Raw genomic sequence first — 20,520 nt, 5'->3', positions numbered from 1 at the left:
GCTCTCTAAATGATGCCAAACTTCTGCATATGATAGATTGAACACTATTAGTCATAAAAGAAGTGAAATATATAATTATATACTATATAAAATTACAATGGAACAGCTGGAACCAAATGACATTTTGGTTGACCTCGGCTGAAATCTCTGCACTCTAACCTCTCTAGCTCTTGAATGCTTCAATTTATCAAAGAAAACATTGTGCAGAGAGACTTCCAACCCATTGGGCTATGATCTGGAGAGGATAAAAGCTTTCAACTACAACATTAAAAAAAAATATCTTATCAAAATTGGATTAATTTATAGTCGGAGATAAAGAATTTCAATTTGTGCTGTGTTCCATCTTAATCTACTTTTAACCAGTAACATATATACTGATATTTACAAATTAGAACAAATTTCACAAGTGTCAGCTTTCTACACTATAACAACTATTAAAATACACCTTATATTTAGACGAAAATCACTCTCTTAACTATGGGTTGCAAAAATCGAGGAGAGGCCTACAAAAAGGCTTAGGGCTTAACGGGTTTTAAGGTCGGTAAGCAGTGTGTTTATTTATTTTTTATTTAAGTCTTAAGACCGGTAAGCAGTTTTGTTAAGTCTTAAGGTCGGTAAGCAGTGTTGTTAAGTCTTAAAGCCGGTAAGCAGTTTTGTTAAGCCTTAAGATCGGTAAGCAATTTTGTTAAGTCTTAAGGCCGGTAAGCAGTTTTGTTAAGTCTTAAACCTTTTGGACCCGAGAGCCCCCACTGATGCGTTCATCCAAAAATTCACCCACGCAAAATGCCAAACAAGTGCACTCATCAGTAAGAATATAATGTCACATACCTGCTTAAACTGCAGAGCCTGGGCTACAAAGTAATGCCAGTTGTTTGTAAACACTCCAAACAGCTGGCATCAGACAAAACTATATATATTACCAAATATCAAAATCCGTATAGCGCCCCCTAGGCAGACCCACTCGCCACATTTATGCCTCTAACGCTGTGCTCTGTAGCTCAATGCTAAAACATGTTAGCTCAAAAGATCGCCAGTAACCTGAGGATTAGAGGGATATGACTCATATTCCACTATGACACACCATCTCCGAGTTATGAGCTAACAGACACCAGCAATACCAAACTCAATATCGATTATCATCATAAACAGCACCTTACTTTTTGATGTTTTGAGAAGACAAAGCCTTTCTCCCGGTTAATCCAGATTCAAATGTGTTTACCGGATATCCTGTGTTGTACTCAAAGCCATTTTGAAAGTGTATGAGACTGATTTGACTTTCAGCAAATCGGATTTTAGTTTTCACGCTGTCCGGAACTTTTTTGATTCTGTTTGGCTAACAGTGCTGCCAATCTCCCTCCTTCGATTTAAATGAATTCTATTGGCTCTAATAGAGGGGCAGGGCTGGAATGTGAAAAAACACAGACACTTAGAGAGGTCACTGGAGGATCCTGGCCTTCAAATAAAGCCATAACTGCTCTATTTGGATGTATTGAACACCATTAGTGATATATACAAGTTAAATTTATAGTTTGGTAGATCAGAAAATTGAAATAGCACACATTGTGCAAAATGTGTATATGTTTAAAATTTGGAGACCTCGTCTGAAATCTCTGTACTAAAACCTCTCTAACTTTTTTATGCTTCACTTTATCAAAGTACAAATTTGCCCAGAGACTGTCTATATATTGTGCTATGATCTGGGAGAGGTTTAAAACTTGAAGCTATATCATTCCTAAAAATAAATATCCTGAAAGTGCTTTTTTTTAGACGAAAATGAAGATTTTCAATTTGTGCTGTGTGCCATCTTCATTTACTCTTAAACCAGTAACATATACTGATAGTTACACATCTGAACAAATCTCACGAGTGTTCCCTTTATTATAAGACCAATTATTAAAATACAGCTTGTAGTTGCAGAAATATACTCATACTTTTTCTTTGTTAAGTCTTAAGGCCGATAAGCAGTTTTGTTAAGTCTTAAGGCTGGTAAGCAGTTTTGTTAAGTATTAACAAAGAAATAAATACACTGCTTACCAATCTTAAGTCTTAAGGCCGGTAAGCAGTTTTGTACAGTCTTAAGGCCGGTAAGCAGTTTTGTTAAGCCTTATGGTTTGTAAGCAGTGTGTTTATTTAAAATTTTTTTGAAGTCTTAATGTCGTCAAGCAGCTTTGTTAAGCCTTAAGGTCGGTAAGCAGTGTTGTTAAGTCTTAAGGCCGTTAAGCAGTTTTGTTAAGTCTTAAGGCCTGTAAGCAGTTTTGTTAAGTCTTAACAAAGAAATAAACACACTGCTTTTTTTAAAGTCTTAAGGTAAAAAGAAAATCCTGTTTCCTCCCATAAACAAAAGATGTATCTCTCCCCACTAGCCTCTTCAAATGCTTTAATATATAAAAAGATTATAGAAAACGTTTGAAAACCCTAAAAAAAATCGAACCCTAACTTCAAAGTTCCCTAAACCATTGACACGTGCAAAAATTCCAAACTATGATAATACATTGAGTCATTTTTTTAAGATACTAAACCATGCAATGCTTGAAAATCCCAAACTCTGTCAACATTTTAAAAACCATGCAGTGGAATATGCTACCTCCAAAATTGTGAGACTCTTTGAAAAAGGAAACAATGGTTTGAAAACCTTTTTAAAAAAACATTATCTTCAGAATGGAAACTCAATAAACTACACTATTTTTGAAATACGCTAAACTCCCAAACTGCTTTTACATGTTTAAAGTTCAAACAACCCCTTAAAATCTGCTAAAAATGAAAAAAATCCGGTTTCCTCCCATAAATAAAACATGTACAGTATCTACCCCACTAGTCTCTATAAATGCATTGATATGTTACAATTATAGAAAGCGTTTGAAAATCCTAAAAAAAATTCTAAACCTAACCTCAAAGTTCCCTAAAACATTGAAACATGCAAAAATCCCAAACTGTTAACAATTTATAAACATAACAATTTGAAAACCTCAAAAAAAGGAAACTTAATTAAAAGTCAAAATGAAAAACTCAAAATACCTGCCCATGCATCACATCTTTTTTTAACTTAAAGCAATTGTAAAACCTTAAAAAATGTGGAAACTCAAAAAACCTAAGCTATGCATTGGAACACAGTAACTCCAAAATCATAAAAATAGTAATTGTATAGTATGTCAAAAAAAGTCGAAAAATATCATGTTAGAGTAAAAAGGTCATGCAAAAAGTCTTAGCATAGGTTGTCGAAAAAAGTCCTGAAAAGAATCATAGTATACTGTGACGAAATGAGTCACAAAAAATCATAGTATAGTATGTCAAAAAATCGTAAACAATTCTTATTATAGAATGTCGAAAAAAGTAATGTTATTGTATCTTGAAAAAAGTCATAAAGTCATAGTATAGTTAGGGCTGGCCCAGGTTTGCCTTGGACCAGCCCCTAGATTTACTGCTATAGGCTTAGACTGCTGGGGGACTTCCTAGGATACACTAAGCTCCTCTCTCCTCTTTATCTCCTTTTGCATGAATTTATGTCCCATTAACGCACATTACTAACTTTGCTTCTTCCCTGGAGTTTTTGTGCTTTCTCGCCTCGCAGGTTTCCGTGAATCGTGGTTATATCTGGACCCTGGTCTTGCCTCCTGCTGTGGTTCTGCCTTACACCCACTGCTACTATCATTATTATTAGTAGCCGCATTGCTTGCTATTGCCGATAACATTACTGCTTTTGTCATCATTGTTATTCTACTATATCCACTTTGTAATTTTTCCATCATTATTATGCTTACTACTTTCATTATATGAATCGTTTCTGTCATATGCATTGAATGTGTTGTAACTCTGTGATGTTGTTCATTCTGTACACATGACATCTATTGCACTTCTGTCCATCCTGGGAGAGGGATCCCTCCTCTGTTGCTCTCCCTAAGGTTTCTTCCTTCTCCCCGTTATAGGGTTTTTTGTGGAGTTTTTCCTGTTCCGATGTGAGGGTCCCGGGACAGAGGATGTCGCATGTGTACAGATTGTAAAGCCCTCTGAGGCAAATTTTTAATTTTGAGCGTTACAGAATAAATTGAATTGAAAATTGAATTTAATTGTATTGAATGGTATGTAGAAAAAAATCACAATACAGTATGTCGAAAAAGTCATGGGAAAGTCATAATACAGTATGTCAGAAAAAAAGTCACAGTATACTATGTATAGTTGTATCCGGTCCCTGGACCTAAAACCGATAATTGAGAATTATAAAATTTTGACGGAGCGCCTCTATTTTAACCGGCGCAGCTTTTCCAGCCTTTACGGCACTCGTTCAGCGGTCCAGGAAACACACCGACCAATTACATGCGTTGTTAATCACATCACATTACATTACATTACATTACAGTCATTTAGCAGACGCTTTTATCTAAAGCGACTTACAATAAGTGCATTCAACATAGGTATTCAAGAGAACTACTAGTCACCAGAAGTCATAAGTACATCTCCTTTTCCAAACAAGCATCTAAGAGGATGAAGCAGAGCATAACTCAGAGCCAAAGTACAGTGCAGAAACAAAGAAAAACAGTAAGTGCAAAAAGTAATACGAATACAATAAGTGCAACAAGCTAGTATGAATACAATAAGTAGTAAGTGGAAGGCTCAGGGTAGCACTTCCTATCACATGATGATACTCAGCCAACTCAGCCAACTATTCAACAAGGTTCCCGAGTTGAATAGTTGGAGAATAATACGTGAGTCAGAAGTTATTTCACATGGTGTTCTCCCAAAAGAGTAAAGTGGTCAGCTAGACCAGAACTTTTAATCAACAATGGAAAGACTCTTAGGTTAATTCTTCCCATGGGCAGTTCAAAACCAGTATGTCTCACATGTTCAGAGACCGTGATGACTATTAAAAGCGGTAATGTGAAGAGCCACCATGAGACAAAGCACAAATCCTTTGCGCAAACATACCCACTAACATCTGAAATTAAGGCACAGAAAATAAATTAAGACCCCAATATGATCAGAATCCTAACACATTCATTTACTGCCCAAAAAATTATGTTAATGGAGAGGAATAGAGCTAAAACAAGTGGTTTAATAACCATAGATATAACGTTAGTCCCTACACACAAAGTTTTCTTTTTAGAATAATATAATTGTGGCTTTTTTGATTTATATCACTTCACACCTGAATGAACTGAATTTAAAGCTGCAGGGCAATTCAGTGAAATACATTTTTCTTAAATTAAGTACTTTATTTTAAGATGAACATTCTTCAAAAGCTTTCTGTTATGTAATTATTTTTATAATCCAGCCCTTATTTTACTTGAAGTGAGAGAAGAACATTTATTTATTATTAGATTATGTATTATTTATAATTCATCCAGTTCAATTTGAAAACTGACAATAAATATTGTTGGGATATTATTCAGTTGAACTTTCTTTATTTGATTTGACAGTCAGATTACATAGACATGAATATAACTGCTAGGCTACTTCAATACGTATTGAACTAAATCATAGCGCAAGTTAGACATTATTGTGATGTTCCGGACCTTTGCTTGAGAAAATTCTCTCTAAATAGACCTCGTGGAATTTTAATTGAACATCCCTTTAAAAATGTCATAGTTAAGTATATTGAAAATATAAAAAAGTCCTAATATAATATCTAGGGAAAAAAAAATATAGTATGTTGACAACATCTTAAAAAAGTTATAATATAGCATGTTGAAAAGATTCAAGTAAAAAGTAATAGTATAATATGTCTAGAAAAGTCATGAAAAGACATATTATAGCATTTCAAAAAATGTCATACTATATGTTACGTGCCGTGTTTTTGTGCCCTCTCTCTATTCCCTCCCAGCGTCCATTCAGGTGCCGCCCTTTTCCCTGCCTGCAAGCTGTAGTGTGTGAGTTAACACGGCTGTTCCCCAATTACTGATTAGTGCCAGGGTGGATAAGAGGTTGGGAGATCCAGCCCGACAGGGACCCCCGCCAGTGATCTAAGTGGCAGCATCCAAGCTGTGTGTTTTTGGTGTAGCAGTGCTTTCTTGTTAATAACTCTCTTTTGTCTTTTGGTTATTCGTCCATTGCCCACTCTCTCTTTCCCTGTGCATTTTACTTTGTTACTCCCCTCATCCCTTAGATCTCAAAAGGGGAATATAACACTATACTATACTAGTCATAGTATAGTATGTCGAAAAAATTCTGTCTAGGTCAAAAGAAGTTGTAAAAAAGTCCTATTATAATATGTCAAAAAAAGTCAAAGTATAGTATGTCTAGAAAATTCATATTAGTCATATTATAGTATCTTGGCACATGTCATATTAGAGTATTCAAAAAAGTTATGACAAAGTAATTTTGTTGAAAAAAGGAATACAAAATTCATAGTATAGTATGTCGAGAAAAATCACATTATAGTATCTTGAAAAAAGTCAAAACAAATTTAATTAAAAAAAAAGTCATAGTATAGTTTGTCCATAAAAATCACAGTATAGAATGTCATAAAAAGCCAATAATAAGTCATAGTTTAGTATGCTATAAAATGCCATTTAAAGTTATAATATTTGATATTGTAAAACATCAAAAAAAAGTTATACTATAATATAACATAAAACACCAAAGTCATAAAAAGACATAAAAGTCCTAGCATAGTTACTTAATTCAATTCAATTCATTTTGTATAGCCCAAAATTACAAATCACAAATTTGCCTTGGAGGGCTTTACAATCTGTACACATGCGACATCCTCTGTCACCTCACATTGGAACAGGAAAAAGTCCACAAAAAAACCCTTTAATGGGGAGAAAAGAGGAAGAAACCTTAGGGAGAGCAACAAAGGAGGGATCCCTCTCCCAGGATGGACAGAAGTGCAATAGATGTCATGTGAACAGAATGAACAACATAACAGTGTTACAACACATTCAATGCCTATGACATAACCACGACAGGAGACAAGACCATGCTCCAGGTACAACCACTATCCATGGAAACCTGCGAGGCGAGAAAGCACAAAGACTCTGGTGAAGAAGCAAAGTCAATGGTATTGGTAACAAACCGATACTCCAAAAAAGTTATAAGAAGTCATAGTGTAGTATGCAGAAACGTTATAGTTCAGTATGTCAAAAAAGTAATATATAAATACATAGTTTAACACGTCAAAACAAGTACTAGTATGGTATGTTGTGTTGTATATCCAACAAAGTCCTTGTATAATACGTTAAAAAGTCATAAACCCTCATTCATATGACAAAAATGTCATGGTATAATTTGTCATAAAACGTCAATGTATAGTATGTTGAAATATTAAGAGTTCAGTATGTCAAAAAAGTCAAATTGTAGTGTGTTGAAGAAAGTCATAAAAACTATATAGTTAATCTAAAAAATATTTACTATAAAACAATTCATATAAAAAGTTGTGGTATTGTATGTCAAAACAAGTCTTTAAAAAGCCACTGTCCAAAAAAGTAAAAAAACAAAGTAATAGTATTGTATTTGAAAAATAGTCATGCAAAGTTATATTATAGAATGTTGCAAAAAGTAATTGTATATGTCATAAAAAGTCACAAAAAATACTATAAAGAGTTATAGTGTAGTATGTCGTAAAATGTCATTGAACAGTATATTAATAGACTTGTTTGCTTTAATCAACGCAGAAATCAACAGCTGAGACAAATGGAAAATATATCAGTCACTCATCTTACATCAAGTTGCCTCACTTCACAGAAACAGCTCTTGCCTTGTGGAAAGCCAGAAACACTCAGACGTGATTGTGTACAAACCCTCCCACCATCTTACTGTAATTCTAACCAGGAAGATCAACACAGGGCAACAGTTGTTGTGGCTTGTTGTTTTGACTGCAGCCCTGTACCTCTCCATTTCATGACTCATAATTATTTCACTTGCCTATCAATATTCATGAGTTTTGCATGTAAACACAGGCTGGCATGTTCCCATCTTTTCCAACAGGATCCTTGCTTCATCTACATACTTCTTAACAAGGAGGCTGGGAGCATCAGAGTCTTACTTTATCAACATGAAGAGGTTTAGTATCTGTAGCAGCAGCATTTTTACATCTACAAATGGGAAGCTTTAATTAACAATGGAACCAGTTTTTATTTGTCATGGTAGAGCGCCAGCAAGGTCCCATTGTGAGCTCAGACCGTCAATAGAGAAAACAACCAAGGAAACTGTTCAGTTCTCTGCAGACAGCCAACTGACAGGAAGGAAGGAACAACTACAAAAGCTGCGACTCAACAAAAACTTTTTTGCCACTTTTATCTTCAATTCCTCTTCAAAGGCGTCAACACCTTTCGTTCTTGTGGCTCTATTTAAATATAAACTGCATGCTGGCAAAAAGAAGGAACTAGAGCTTAGCGACACCACCCCCTCCCTTCTCTTCTCTAGCGAACAATATCCTCTTTTGGACCCAACCAGCCCCCGTTTTTCTGTTATCTCTTTGGTTTAAGTGTGGCACACACAGACACAGACACAGACACACACACACACACACACACACACACACACACACACACACACACACACACACACACACACACACACACACACACACACACAGCAGGGATGATTGTCTGGGCAGATGGTGCTCAGTGTGTGGACTAGAAGCTGAGACAGGCGGAGAGGGACAGACTCCTCGTCCAACATGGGATGCTGCAGTGTGACCCAGAGGCATACTGGAGTGGACGAGGTGGGGCCTGATGAGATCGAGCTCCTGGAACTCTCTGGAGACAATTTAGGGTAAGACATGAATATAAGTTTATGATTTAAAGCTGAGAACTGCTCAAAAATAGAAAAGCAAAGGTGGGGAATTTACACAGTTATGTCTGTACTTGGATCCTGGAACAAAACGAGGATTGAGTCAAATGTATTGTGTTTATCTTCACGGCTTCAAAGAGAGTACCTTTTAGGTTTGTTTAAATGTGGTTTTGTGTATCAGTGAGTTCTGCAGGAGGAAGCAGTGACACTAAATGCTTGTTTTCACAGAGCAACAGGATGGGCTTTTACACAGAAATCTTCCAGGTAGTGCAGAGAAGAAAAGATTCAATTCCCTTTAACCGCAATAAAAAACACCTGCAGAACAACACATTTCATCCATATGATTTCCACTTATCAGCACCCAGCAGAACAACAAGACCGGATAACTAATTGGCTCCTATTTACTGAACATGAACTTGGGGACTCGGTGATGCTGCACTGATGTGATTAGCAGCTTACTAGAAGACAATGGCTGAATCATGGAGGGGTTTAATACAAAGTCAGGGCGGGACAAATCCCCTCTTGTTCTAAGGCTAAGGGATTACCAGAGGATAATTACAATAGTAACTACCAGTTCTTATGTGTGGTTGTTAAATAATTACTACTTATCTGGTCGATTACTACTTATGGTCGCAACCCATGCACAGACAAAGATGAACACTCGCATATAAGATACACACTAGTGACTGTTTATCTCTCAGTATAAAGTGCTGTCTTAATTACTGATTTTGACTGTGTTGGTATCTGAATAACATCATTCAAAGTATGAATTTGAAACGGGACCGCTAAGTAAACTTTACAATGGGAAAACGACAAGTATTTTTCCAAAAATGTAATGCTCCTTCTCGCCACCATCATCCACACATTGAAATGTTTCTGTTTTTCATTTACTTAATTCATGTTTATTTTTATGGGGGCAGGTATATAGCATGGACCAATGTCACATACCAGCATTCATAGCTTGAGATTGCAATGCGAGCCTGTAGATGAGCCTCTATAAAGAATACTCAAAACTCAAGATGAAAAAACATTCATCATTGGTGACCTCTTGACTGATACCTTTTCAAAAACTGCTTTGACGTCCTCCCATGCCATTTTGAGTGCTATAAGGTGCTCCACATATTGATCCACCAAGCAGAGGATTTACCAAAGGGCATCTTACAATGTTTTCCATAAACACACCCAGAGTAACTGAGCCAGAAACCCTGAGAGGTACCACCATGTCACTGCTTATTTAGGCATTTATGGACGGCATCTATCATCTATCTGCATATCATGTATTGTGAGTAGTTCCTCTGCTTCCATTGTGCGTTGCATTGTGGGACAATAGATTACATAAACATCATACTAAAAAATGTAACCATTTTCTGTATGCATGATTGTTTTTACTATACTTAATTTTGTCACTTTTTCTGTGTATGTCCACTACAGCGCACATTCAAAACCGGCTTCGAATTAGTATGTGCGGCATTGGCTACAAAATATGGCAGTAAGGGGGGAGGTGTCCGTCTCTGCTCTGACTACTGTAATCTGATTACGTCTGTCTGCCGCTGGGCTGCAGGAGGATCAAGACCAGTCATTTAAATTGTGATATGCTCTGTTGCTCTTCAATCTCTATTTATTTTTCTTAGAGGCTCACCAGGGCTGTAGTCAGTCCAAGCACCATTAGGGAACACATGCAAACAGGGGTCCACAAACATAGTTTGTGGACCCCTGTAGCAAGACAGAGCCAAATAGAACATGCACTTTAACATTTACATTGCACAGACAGGACCAGAAACTGAACCCACATCCGTGCAACAATGAGGCCACGAAGCTAACCACTAAATTTGAGTGCTGCTACGTGACTGATGAAATGTGTTTATTCAGGGTGTGGAGTCTGGGAGAGACCAGGCTTCAGCTGTCAGTGAGGACCAGCAGAGATGAGCAGCCCCCGCCACCACTGCGCCACCCTTCTATACGTCACCTGGAACAAGAGGTCGCTATGTGTGTGATGTGTGCGTGTGTGCATGTGTGTGTGTGCGTGTGATGTGCGAGTGTGTATGTGTGTGACAAAGACACAGGCGGAAACTTCATCATGCACTTTTCACAGTAAGAACACATGTGGCTCACTTTGGGCAAACACTGCAACACTTTTTTAGCGCTCGAGCAGAGTGTGGCGAGATGTGCCTCACATGAATATGAACAGTTTCAACTGTTCCTCAGTGCAGTTATTTGTGTTGAGGCCAGACACGCACTGTTTACACACCGTAGGAATTTCCACAACAAAAGTGAGAGATTCTGCATTCCCAGTTTGGTGTGATTCAACTGTCACACTGCCACACAAACTTGAGTTTTCGCACTTCTTTCCACTTGAATGAGAAATTGTCTAAATATGAAGCTGCCAACTCCCAAAAAAACAACAATTTCAGAAACCAAATCCCCCTTGATTGTGCAACATTTGCACGAATAAAAATGACTATAGAGGCTTGCAACAGTGAAACAAGCTCCAATTAGCTGTGTAATGCATGACTCATCTTTCTGTGAAACATGTGGCCACATAAAAACACTGATGGGGCAGTGACATGAGATGGCACAAACACATTTAGTAACATAGAGTATGCAGGAGTCTTTCTTTTTCACTAAGAAGATACACAGTTTATTACAACTAAGGGGAAATGGCCAACCAATGGAAAACCTACAAAACATTGAAATGTACAAATCATAACCAATACACATGGGTTGATACAGTTTTGTGTCTGTAGGTGGTGCTGTGGGGCAGGAGCAGAGACCAGTTACGCAACAGGATTTACTCCCACCAGCCAATCAGGGAGTGGGAGGGCCAACCTGCACACATGTATGGAGAGATCATCCACTCCTCCCTGGTGTCTCTCTACAACAGCTACACACAGGTAACACTGCTTTGCACATGGGTGTCAGCTGTTATGAGGCGTGGCTCCACCCAAACATCACCCTGAAAGGGTCTATCCTGAAATCCTCTTTGAGAATATGTTTTCTTTGTGAGTTGCAATACTGCTCTAGTTGTTGGATTCCATACAGTACCTTAAACTGGCAAGCAACATCTTTCATTGGAAAAATAGTGAAACAGGTCAGTTTCATTATATTGCCTATGTGAACTCTTGAAACTCTGACACTATGAGCCTACACCTCCTGCACTTTAAAACAAAAATTGTACAGCTTGTTTGGTGTTAAATTGTTGTCACACGTCTTCATGTTTTTCCCCGCACAGGAAACCAGTGAACACTTCCTGGTGTTATTTTCTTTCCACCTCTTGATCCTTTCCCTGGACCATCCTCGACAAGACTTCATTTATGAGGTATTCTTTGTGCATTTTACTTAAAAATGAAATGCCAAATGGTGGCTAAGATTCAAACACACTTTAAAGGGTAACTTCTGTATTTTTTGAACCCGATTTTTTCATTTTTTGTTTCTAAAGTGACTAATGGGTACAACAACATCTTTTAGATAACACTAAGCTGTACTTTTCCTACTTCGACAAACTCCAACACAACAAACTCTGACAACACAAAAGCATTGGAAAATAGGGTCCAGATTGAAAAATACAGAAGTCGGACAAGAGCATAGGAGCTCAGTATCTGCTGGATGTGTAAATGGGCAATCACACAGAAGCCATACCAGCTTTTTAGGGGACAATAATAATAAAAATGCATCACGATCCCTTCGGAGGAAACTGAAGCACATTACTTTATCCTGACACTTTTGTGCTATCTTATCTCACAGGGCATCCTTCCCCTTTCTGGACTTTCTTTGGAAGCTGTCTCTATTGACCCTAAAACGTCACATTCACCACACATGTTTGAGATCAGCGGTGAGTCTGCGGAAATGTCCAAATTCAGCTGAGACACGGAAACACAGTGTAAAGTACTGAGCATGATTTATGTTGTTCCCTCTTCCATCCAGGTCCAATGGTGGACTCCAAGGTCTTCATATGCGCCAGTTCTGCAGAGCTACAGAAATGGATGCAACACATAGAAGATAGGAGATACAAGTCAATGGCACAACCCATGAGTCCCTCCCACTGCGCTCTCTCCTATCTTGTAATGACCAACTGCTGTACATCTGCTTACAACTCTACATGAAAAAGTAGACAAGTTAAATGGTAATGAATACAATTAATATCATATGTGTATACCATATCATATGTCTTCCCTAGTTACCCTGTGATGAGCACTGGAAAAGAGAAGAACTGAAAAAGTACTTACTACAAGCTCCCATTTGGCAGTGGGAGGGCTCGCCGATACAGCACATGGGTCAGCCAGGATACACATCTATCGTCCATATCATCAACACACAGAGACAGGTAATAAATACTCTGTCACACTGGATTAAGAATCTACAAATGAGCATGGATAAAAAATAATTGGAGAGCAAGAATTACTCATTTGTCAGCATGAAAACAAGTTAACTTCTGAAACTGCCAAGCTCCACACCAAACTAAACCGAAAAGATTAAAACATCTTTTTACCCAAGTCCTCTATGTCCTTCCATACTTACCACCTGATGACAGATGAACCACCACTTACAAGAATACTTCTTGTTTTTGTCAAAGTATCTGAAAATCAAAACCACATTTCCTTTTATAAAACAGTTCTAAGTAAGTCATGTTTCATGTTAAATTTGACCTACTGGCATATAATGTGGCATGTACTGTAGAGTCTGCTTCCAGTTATGGCCTCTCATTTATTTAACAGAAGATCGAAATGGAAATTTTTTTATGTTAAAGGATAATTCACATTTACTACAACTTGGGTCTTATTTTGGTTATTTGGCCATCTTTTCTATTCATTATCATTATCACAATAAAGTAAATTAACCCCCTGACTTTATAGCAACATAGCCACATAAGCATGTCTCACCAATTAAGTTGGAATGCACTATAATATTATTACTAATTTCAAATATGGACCAAGTTACAAATATAAGACAACTTGTAATAAACTGCAGCTGTGCTTTAAAAAAATGCTACTCATGGCACATGTCAATATGGTAGTTATAAGTGTCCACTCTATATTATAGAGAACATTATTTGAAATGTCACAGTATTTTGTCAGTGGTACTCTCTGTTTTGAACAGCTAATACAACAGCAGCAGTGACATGGCTTTGTTCTTTCAGGGACTCCAAGAAAGACTGATGGTTCTCTTCCCTCAAGACGTCCTGCTGCTGTCAGTCGACAACAAGCGCCTGAATATAAGATATGAGGTACTGTAAAACGACTATGGGAAAAATCCATAATAATACCTCCTCAACCACTGTGGCATAACTGCCTGTCCCTGTAATCTTTACACAGGACTAGTTCTTTTGACACATGACATATAGCATGGGTGGAACATTTTGTAACTAACACTTGCCTTCAGTCATTTCAGTCAGTAGTTTTTCTCCTGTACAATCGTTGTATGATTGTAAAGTGAAAACTCTGGACAATTTAAAGCATTTCTATTTCTTCTATGTCACCTCTAACAGGGCAGGTTGCCCCGACACAGCGTCAGAGCAGTTGAGAGGTCCGCCCTGCCTGGACGGCTGGAGTTTGAGCTGATAGGTATGCTGTGCAAACATCTGGCATTAATACTTTCTTGGCTAAATGTAGCATTTGATTATAGCAAGAAATAGTCATTTCATAATCGTTGTTGTGTTTTAGGTGAGCTGGTGGAGCCCCTGCAGGTCTCTTGTACCCGTCTGGAGGATTATCGGAACTGGATGTTTCAATTACAACAGGTTAGACTGTGTTGTTTGACATCTTTTAAGGAATATAAAATGGTAAAGAATAGTGTTTGGGTGTTAAAACAAAGAGCTAAGAGAGGGGAACTGCAGAGTTGGGGAATTTTTTGTGGCGTTGTCAATACTTTGTCATTGTATGTTTCAAACTGCCATTTGCCGTTGGACTAGTTAGAGACTGGTGAACGTAGTGAAGCATTTAGCAACTAAAGAGCCATATATTTCCCTCAGTAGCCCTGTTGGTGTAGACGAAAACAAAGTTAATAGACAGTGAATATTTTATGTTTTTTGTTTTAGCCTAGCATTTACAACATATCCTTCCATTTCTGTTGACTACTTTCAAATGCATGCGTCAGTGTTACAGTTCTGCATGTAACATTCCTAGTTCACAACTGGTTTGGCTTTGCCTCAAATGTGAATAAACTTTGCACCAACAAGATTTTTTTTCTTTAACCTGCAGCCAGACAGAAACAGTCACGTTACTGTGAGTCCCACTGCACCTCCAATAATGCCAAAGCTGCAGAGGAGCAGGAAGGAGTGCCAGATCAATGGTCGCAGCTGACTCATCTGAATGTGGAGAAGCTTGACTTTTATTACAAATCTGAAATAACATGTAGATAGTATGTACATATGACTGTTATGTATACTTGTGCCACAAGATGAAGATACAGCAGTTTGAAGGCTCTGAAATGTATACAGTATATCAATACTGTATGTGATATTGTTACACTGAGGGACTAAAAAGACACTTTTAGTTCTCTTTCATGTGGGGACAAACAGAAACAAGGTCATGACCCAGTTTAAGGCTAGACCACTGATAAAAAAATGTTAGTCTGTAGCGCTATAAGGGTTACTTACTGAAGAAAATAGTACTGAAGCAACTGTACATACTTAGCTTTGATGTCTTTACTATAAAATACATAATGTTTGACTTTTTCCACAATAAACTTTAAAAAAACTTTTAAGAGTTGTTTATTCAACACAACAAAAAATGTAAGTATCTGTATTTATTACAATGGTTAAACATTTACAGTAGTGTGCAGAGATCCAGTAAACATCCAGTGTATTACAGTATTTATATGTTGGTATTAGAAATGAATCAAACTGAAAACTTCATAGTTATGGAATGTAATAATATCTATGAAGTCTTTGTTCACATAAATTACAGTCATAATAGTAAATTAATCATTTTCTACTCTTTATACATGAAGCCATTTGCACTTAAGTACATTTACATCAGAATCTCCTTTGAGAACAACCAGCTAGAGGAGTATAAATACACATGCTGCAACAGCAACCAATTAAATTACAACTCACAACGCAGACGTAGAAAAAAAGGGGGTTATAAACATTGTATGTGCCACTGGAAGAGTTTACAATTGAATGTTGATTATAGCGGTTCATTAATAACTGGTCTCAGCTCAGTTACACTGCGCTTTTGGTCATTTGGGGATTTTTGCAACTAATGAGGGGAACAATGTTGACGATGTAGACCTAAATGTAATTCAGTCCTTAGTATATGACAGTATTACTTGATCCTGTATGATAAGTGTAATATAACAATTTCTAGTGTTTGTTCAACTGGGGTTAAAGTTTATAAAAGTTAGTTGAAGTGGGGTAAAACCTTTACCCTTTTACCACACTGAGGGTCAATGTAAATGTGTCCTGAGGTGAATTTGGTAGGAGTCCATTTCTTTACAATTGTACAATTATTTTGTATTTTTCTTACTGTCAACAAACGCAGTAAAAAGAACAAAACCAACAATCCTTACCATGTCTGTGGCACTCAGCACCAAGTCCAACTTGTTCCCACTGAAGATTTAAAATGAGTCACACATAAATAGTTTCCCTAAACTAAATCAACTAAAATCATTCCCTAAAACAAACGGGCACTGTAGTTTTTTAGCAAAAGTTACTCAAACAGGAGTAAATAGTGCATTTGTTGGGGACTATTTTCAGCTGTGCATTAATACGTATTTGGTGCTTTAGTCAGTATTTGCATCAGTGGGATGGTTTATGTACTGTTGTGTGTGTTCATGGTAACGAAGGAATATCATTGAGTTTGGCTCATTGATGTGTGTTTAATTGTTTTTGGACACCAATGGAGCTCTATGGCAGAGAGGAATAAGATATATCAATCTTCAGCTACACAGACAATACTTGTCAGTAGGATAAATTGTTTGTTTTTTGTTGACAAAAAAAATTAAAAATATAGTCAGCCTAACTCTTATTTGTGTATTGTGGCCTTGTTAATTAGATAATCTGTCCTTCATTTATGTTACAGCAGATTTGTGAAATCATCTTTGATTTCACAAATGAAAACCACCACCATTCTTCAGTATCCTTGTCTGGACCTCCTCTTTAATAAAGAGGCCAGGAACAATTAATGGATGGAGATGAACTGTTGCACACTGATGCACTGTACTGTAGTGTATCAGATATTGGATGGACAAAAATAAAATAAAATCAGGTTTTCATTTATCTCCGTAAGTTTTCGCAACTTTTTATCTGTCTTCTGAAATTAAAGTGTGAAAAGCATGCATTAAGTGATTGCTCCCACAAAAAATGTCCTAATGTGAACATGACTCGTGTTGTATAAAAGTAATTTCAGCTAAAAATGTATTATTAAAAGAAGAGAATGAAAAGCCTTGTACTCTCATTCACATCAAGACTTTTGCAGTTAGCTTGCTAAAGAAAAATGCCCACACAGTTAAAAATGTTGGCTTTTTTTAGCACCTGCATACTACAAGTAGGTCCCACTTCCATCTAAAATGAAAACTAAAATGATCAAGAAGCTTAGAAATGTAACGACTGAAACACACCTTTGACACATGACAAGTTGCAGTAAAAGTGATTAGTCTTCCCCCTCCAGTTTCTGCGTGACACATTTGATGCGAATATTTTCTCGGAGGTTGCGGAGGCGTGCGCTGCGACTTGTGATCTCTTCCACGTAGGTTTTGGGGAACCAGCCCCGTTCCCCGTCAGACAGTCTGATGCCTTCTACCCAGCCTGGTGAAAGACAACATCCCTTTGACATCAAAGAAACCACTGCACATACACATCTAGCACCAGATTTAAACTCAGATGGCCAGTGGGACAGATTTACCTAATGTAGGTGCAGGTTGAGGTCGGAATGAAGTTTATCTAAAAGAGGACTTTATCCAGACTCTTACCATCACTTGTAATGGTCTTAGCATGAAGAATGTCGGCCTTCTCCAGTGTTAACTCGTCATGCTCTTGGGCCTGATAACTTTTGATGCACTGAACCTGGGATATATCTAAGTGGAAAAGACAGGAAAAAGATGAATGAGAGGATTAAAAGGTTTCCACTGATTCATAGTGCACCTAAAGCTCTCTACTGACCATCATTCTCACTGGCTTGCTCAATGTCTTCGAGCGGATCAGATGGAAACATTGCTGTAATCCATCTCTGCTTCCCGCTCCTTGGTAGACACAAGAAAGAGCAGTTACATCACCGTCAGCTGAAGCTACCTGTTTATACTTAGGCATACTTAATTATTGTTGTTACTCACTCGGTGTGTGACTTGAGCAGGATTTGGTGTTTGAGCTGTTGACCTCCACACAGTTGCAAGTGGAAGATGAAGCCTGAGATGCCCTGCAGCTTCTGACTGAGGTCCTTCACTTTCAGCTCTCCTATCTTGGCGTGTACAAACACCATGAACTTCCACGTGCTGAAAAAAAAGATGGCGGTTTATTATCAAGATCACCAGCAGACAGTGCATGTGATTTTTTTTTCCCACATTAATAACCAGCTGGTGTATCTTTAAAGCCACTATGAGTTGAAGTTTTAAGTGGTCGTGGCTTATTTAAATCAGCACCTCCAAATCTGAGGCCATGGTTCTCAGCAGGAAACCGGTGGATTGCCCACTTCAGGTAGGGAATGAGTCCTTACCCCAAGTGAAGGAGTTCAAGTACCTCGGGGTCTTGTTCGCGAGTGAGGGAACAATGGAACGTGAGATTGGCCGGAGATTCGGAGCAGCTGGGGCGGTATTGCAGTCACTCTACCGCACCGTTGTGACGAAAAGAGCTGAGCCGCAAGGCAAAGCTCTCTATCTACCGGGCAATCTTCGTTCCTACCCTCACCTATGGTCATGTGGACTGGGTCATGACCGAAAGAATTAGATCGCAGGTACAAGCGGCCGAAATGGGTTTCCTCAGGAGGGTGGCTGGCATCTCCCTTAGAGATAGGGTGAGAAGTTCGGTCATCCGTGAGGGACTCGGAGTAGAGTCGCTGCTCCTTTGTGTGGAAAGGAGCCAGTTGAGTTGGTTCGGGCATCTGGGGAGGTGTTCCAGGCACTACCAGCTGGGAGGAGACCCCGAGGGAGGCCCAGGACCAGGTGGAGAGACTATATCTCCAAACTGGCCTGGGAGCGCCTCAGGATCCCCCAGTCAGAGCTGGCTGATGTGGCCCAGGAAAGGGAAGTTCGGGGTCCCCTGCTGGAGTTGTTGCCCCCGTGACCCGATCCCGGATAAGCGGTTGAAGATGAGATGAGATGAGGCTTATTTAAAATTACTGCATTCTGTTATGCTTGTAAAAGCGTGAGATAATCCTAGTGAAAACTGGTGCAGTCTATGTGCTGTTTTCAGACCATTATTATTATTATATTATCATTATTATATTGTTATTATTATTATTATTAGTAGTAGTAGTATTATAATTATTGTTGAATATATATATATACACACACAATTATCTTTTAATCTACTTATGGCATGCAAATATTGTAGTTTGACATTTGGAGAAATTGGCTTATGCACTTGTCCAGAGTTAGATGAGAACATTGAAACCACTTATATATATATATATATATATATTCGTATAAGTGATTTCAATGTTCTCATCCAACGCTCGACAAGTAAGTGCATAAGCCAATTTCTCCAAATGTCAAACTACAATATTTGCATGCCATAAGTAGATTAAAAGATAATTGTCTGTAAGGAGATCTCTTCCTAATGCGAAGAAGAAAGAAGAGGGAAAAACCAAATCCTTGTTCTGTGCAAAAAAGCATTCTAAAGTACACCCAAAGCTATCATGAGGTTTCAGCAGTCGAAGTTAGATAAATAAAGTAGTTATCATTCACAGCTACAGTTGTTTTTTCTTTGTGGATTCCTGGAGCTTTTACCTGCTGAACTATTGTGGAAGGATACTGTAAGCATTTTTGCTCAAAATAAGCACAGTAGATTTTTTATTTTTTTTTGCTTGCTACCTCAGCACACAGCATTTTATATTTACCCTTGCATTCAGTCCTCACCATCAATAACCTGGTTTAATATAGCTTCTATTGTGTGTTTTTATATAAATGGTTTAATGTGTCTTGTCTGAAAATGATAATGTATAATGTGTATAATGTACCCTTTTTAATAGCAGATTTTGCACATTGCAAATCAAAGAAATATTTCTTCCTTTTGCACGCAAAAGTAGAAAATAAAGTATTGTCTATTCTATTTTAGTCATTGCAGTGTTGTTGCTGTGGGAAGGGATTGCTGCAAGACCAGTTTGGAGTGGAGGGATGATCACGTCAACATGTGCGTATATGACATGTGAGCATTGTATTCAGACAGATTTATCATTTAACTTGTGTTTAATACATAAAACAAGTCCTTGTTTGTTATCATGAGTCAGCAATCAGTGCAATATTTTAGTCATTGGTCTCTTTGTTTCGACTGCATCTCACTCACTCCTTCCTCCGGGACAGCAGTAGACAGTCATTGAATAGGTGAAGGTACACAGGCTTGGTGGGCAACTTGAGCTTTGATCCAGAAATACTCATTGTCTGAGTGTCCACTTCCAGGAGTTCACCGTGCTTCACCAGCCAGCGGGACTGAGAGATCAGAGGAAAGATCTACAAAGGAAGGAAATAAGTTGCTGAATAAGAAACACTGTTAACAACGCAGATACAAAAAATGGCCAATTTACAATGACTTCGGTCACCTTTCCCTCAAAATTGATTTTCTTATTGAGGTGAATAAGTTCCTCCATCCTCTTCATTGACTGCACACTGGAGTTACACTCTTTGATGATCTAAGACAACACATAT

At 37.9% G+C, this 20,520-nt stretch overlaps 2 protein-coding genes across 8 annotated transcripts in view; one reads left to right on the top strand and one right to left on the bottom strand.

Moving 5' to 3' along the window:
• The first annotated feature begins 8,407 nt into the window (after positions 1-8,407).
• On the top strand, positions 8,408-16,086 carry LOC137889817 (rho guanine nucleotide exchange factor 7). 4 transcript variants are annotated; one of them, XM_068733874.1, is made up of 12 exons: positions 8,408-8,709; positions 10,597-10,705; positions 11,472-11,618; positions 11,732-11,815; positions 11,957-12,043; positions 12,469-12,556; positions 12,649-12,785; positions 12,902-13,048; positions 13,862-13,948; positions 14,210-14,285; positions 14,385-14,461; positions 14,922-16,086. In XM_068733874.1, the coding sequence occupies exons 1-12, from the start codon at positions 8,615-8,617 to the stop codon at positions 15,021-15,023; spliced, it is 1,236 nt and encodes a 411-aa protein (XP_068589975.1). In that variant the 5' UTR covers positions 8,408-8,614; the 3' UTR covers positions 15,024-16,086. The 4 variants fall into 4 exon arrangements, with proteins under 4 accessions (XP_068589975.1, XP_068589977.1, XP_068589978.1 ...); XM_068733877.1 differs by having other exon boundaries at positions 8,622-8,709; positions 11,767-11,815; XM_068733876.1 differs by lacking the exon at positions 11,732-11,815 and having other exon boundaries at positions 8,409-8,709.
• The window catches only part of arhgef19 (Rho guanine nucleotide exchange factor (GEF) 19), a 24,673-nt gene continuing 19,606 nt past the window's right edge, over positions 15,454-20,520 (bottom strand). For 2 of the 4 annotated variants that reach the window (XM_068733866.1, XM_068733865.1), the window contains 6 exons: positions 20,415-20,504; positions 20,162-20,325; positions 17,995-18,153; positions 17,825-17,904; positions 17,635-17,739; positions 15,454-17,470 (listed from right to left, as the gene is read on the bottom strand). In XM_068733866.1, the coding sequence (XP_068589967.1) occupies positions 17,316-17,470; positions 17,635-17,739; positions 17,825-17,904; positions 17,995-18,153; positions 20,162-20,325; positions 20,415-20,504 (753 nt within the window). In that variant the 3' untranslated portion in view covers positions 15,454-17,315. Of the gene's footprint in view, positions 17,471-17,567; positions 17,740-17,824; positions 17,905-17,994; positions 18,154-20,161; positions 20,326-20,414; positions 20,505-20,520 lie in introns of all 4 variants that reach the window. The other 2 variants (XM_068733867.1, XM_068733868.1) reach the window with 2 other exon arrangements.

The sequence above is a fragment of the Cebidichthys violaceus genome, unplaced genomic scaffold, assembly GCF_023349555.1.
Source record: "Cebidichthys violaceus isolate CVI_PGR_0920_01 unplaced genomic scaffold, fCebVio1.0.p SCAF_6, whole genome shotgun sequence".
NCBI lineage: Eukaryota > Metazoa > Chordata > Actinopteri > Perciformes > Stichaeidae > Cebidichthys > Cebidichthys violaceus.
This window is presented reverse-complemented; position numbering and strand designations above follow the sequence as displayed.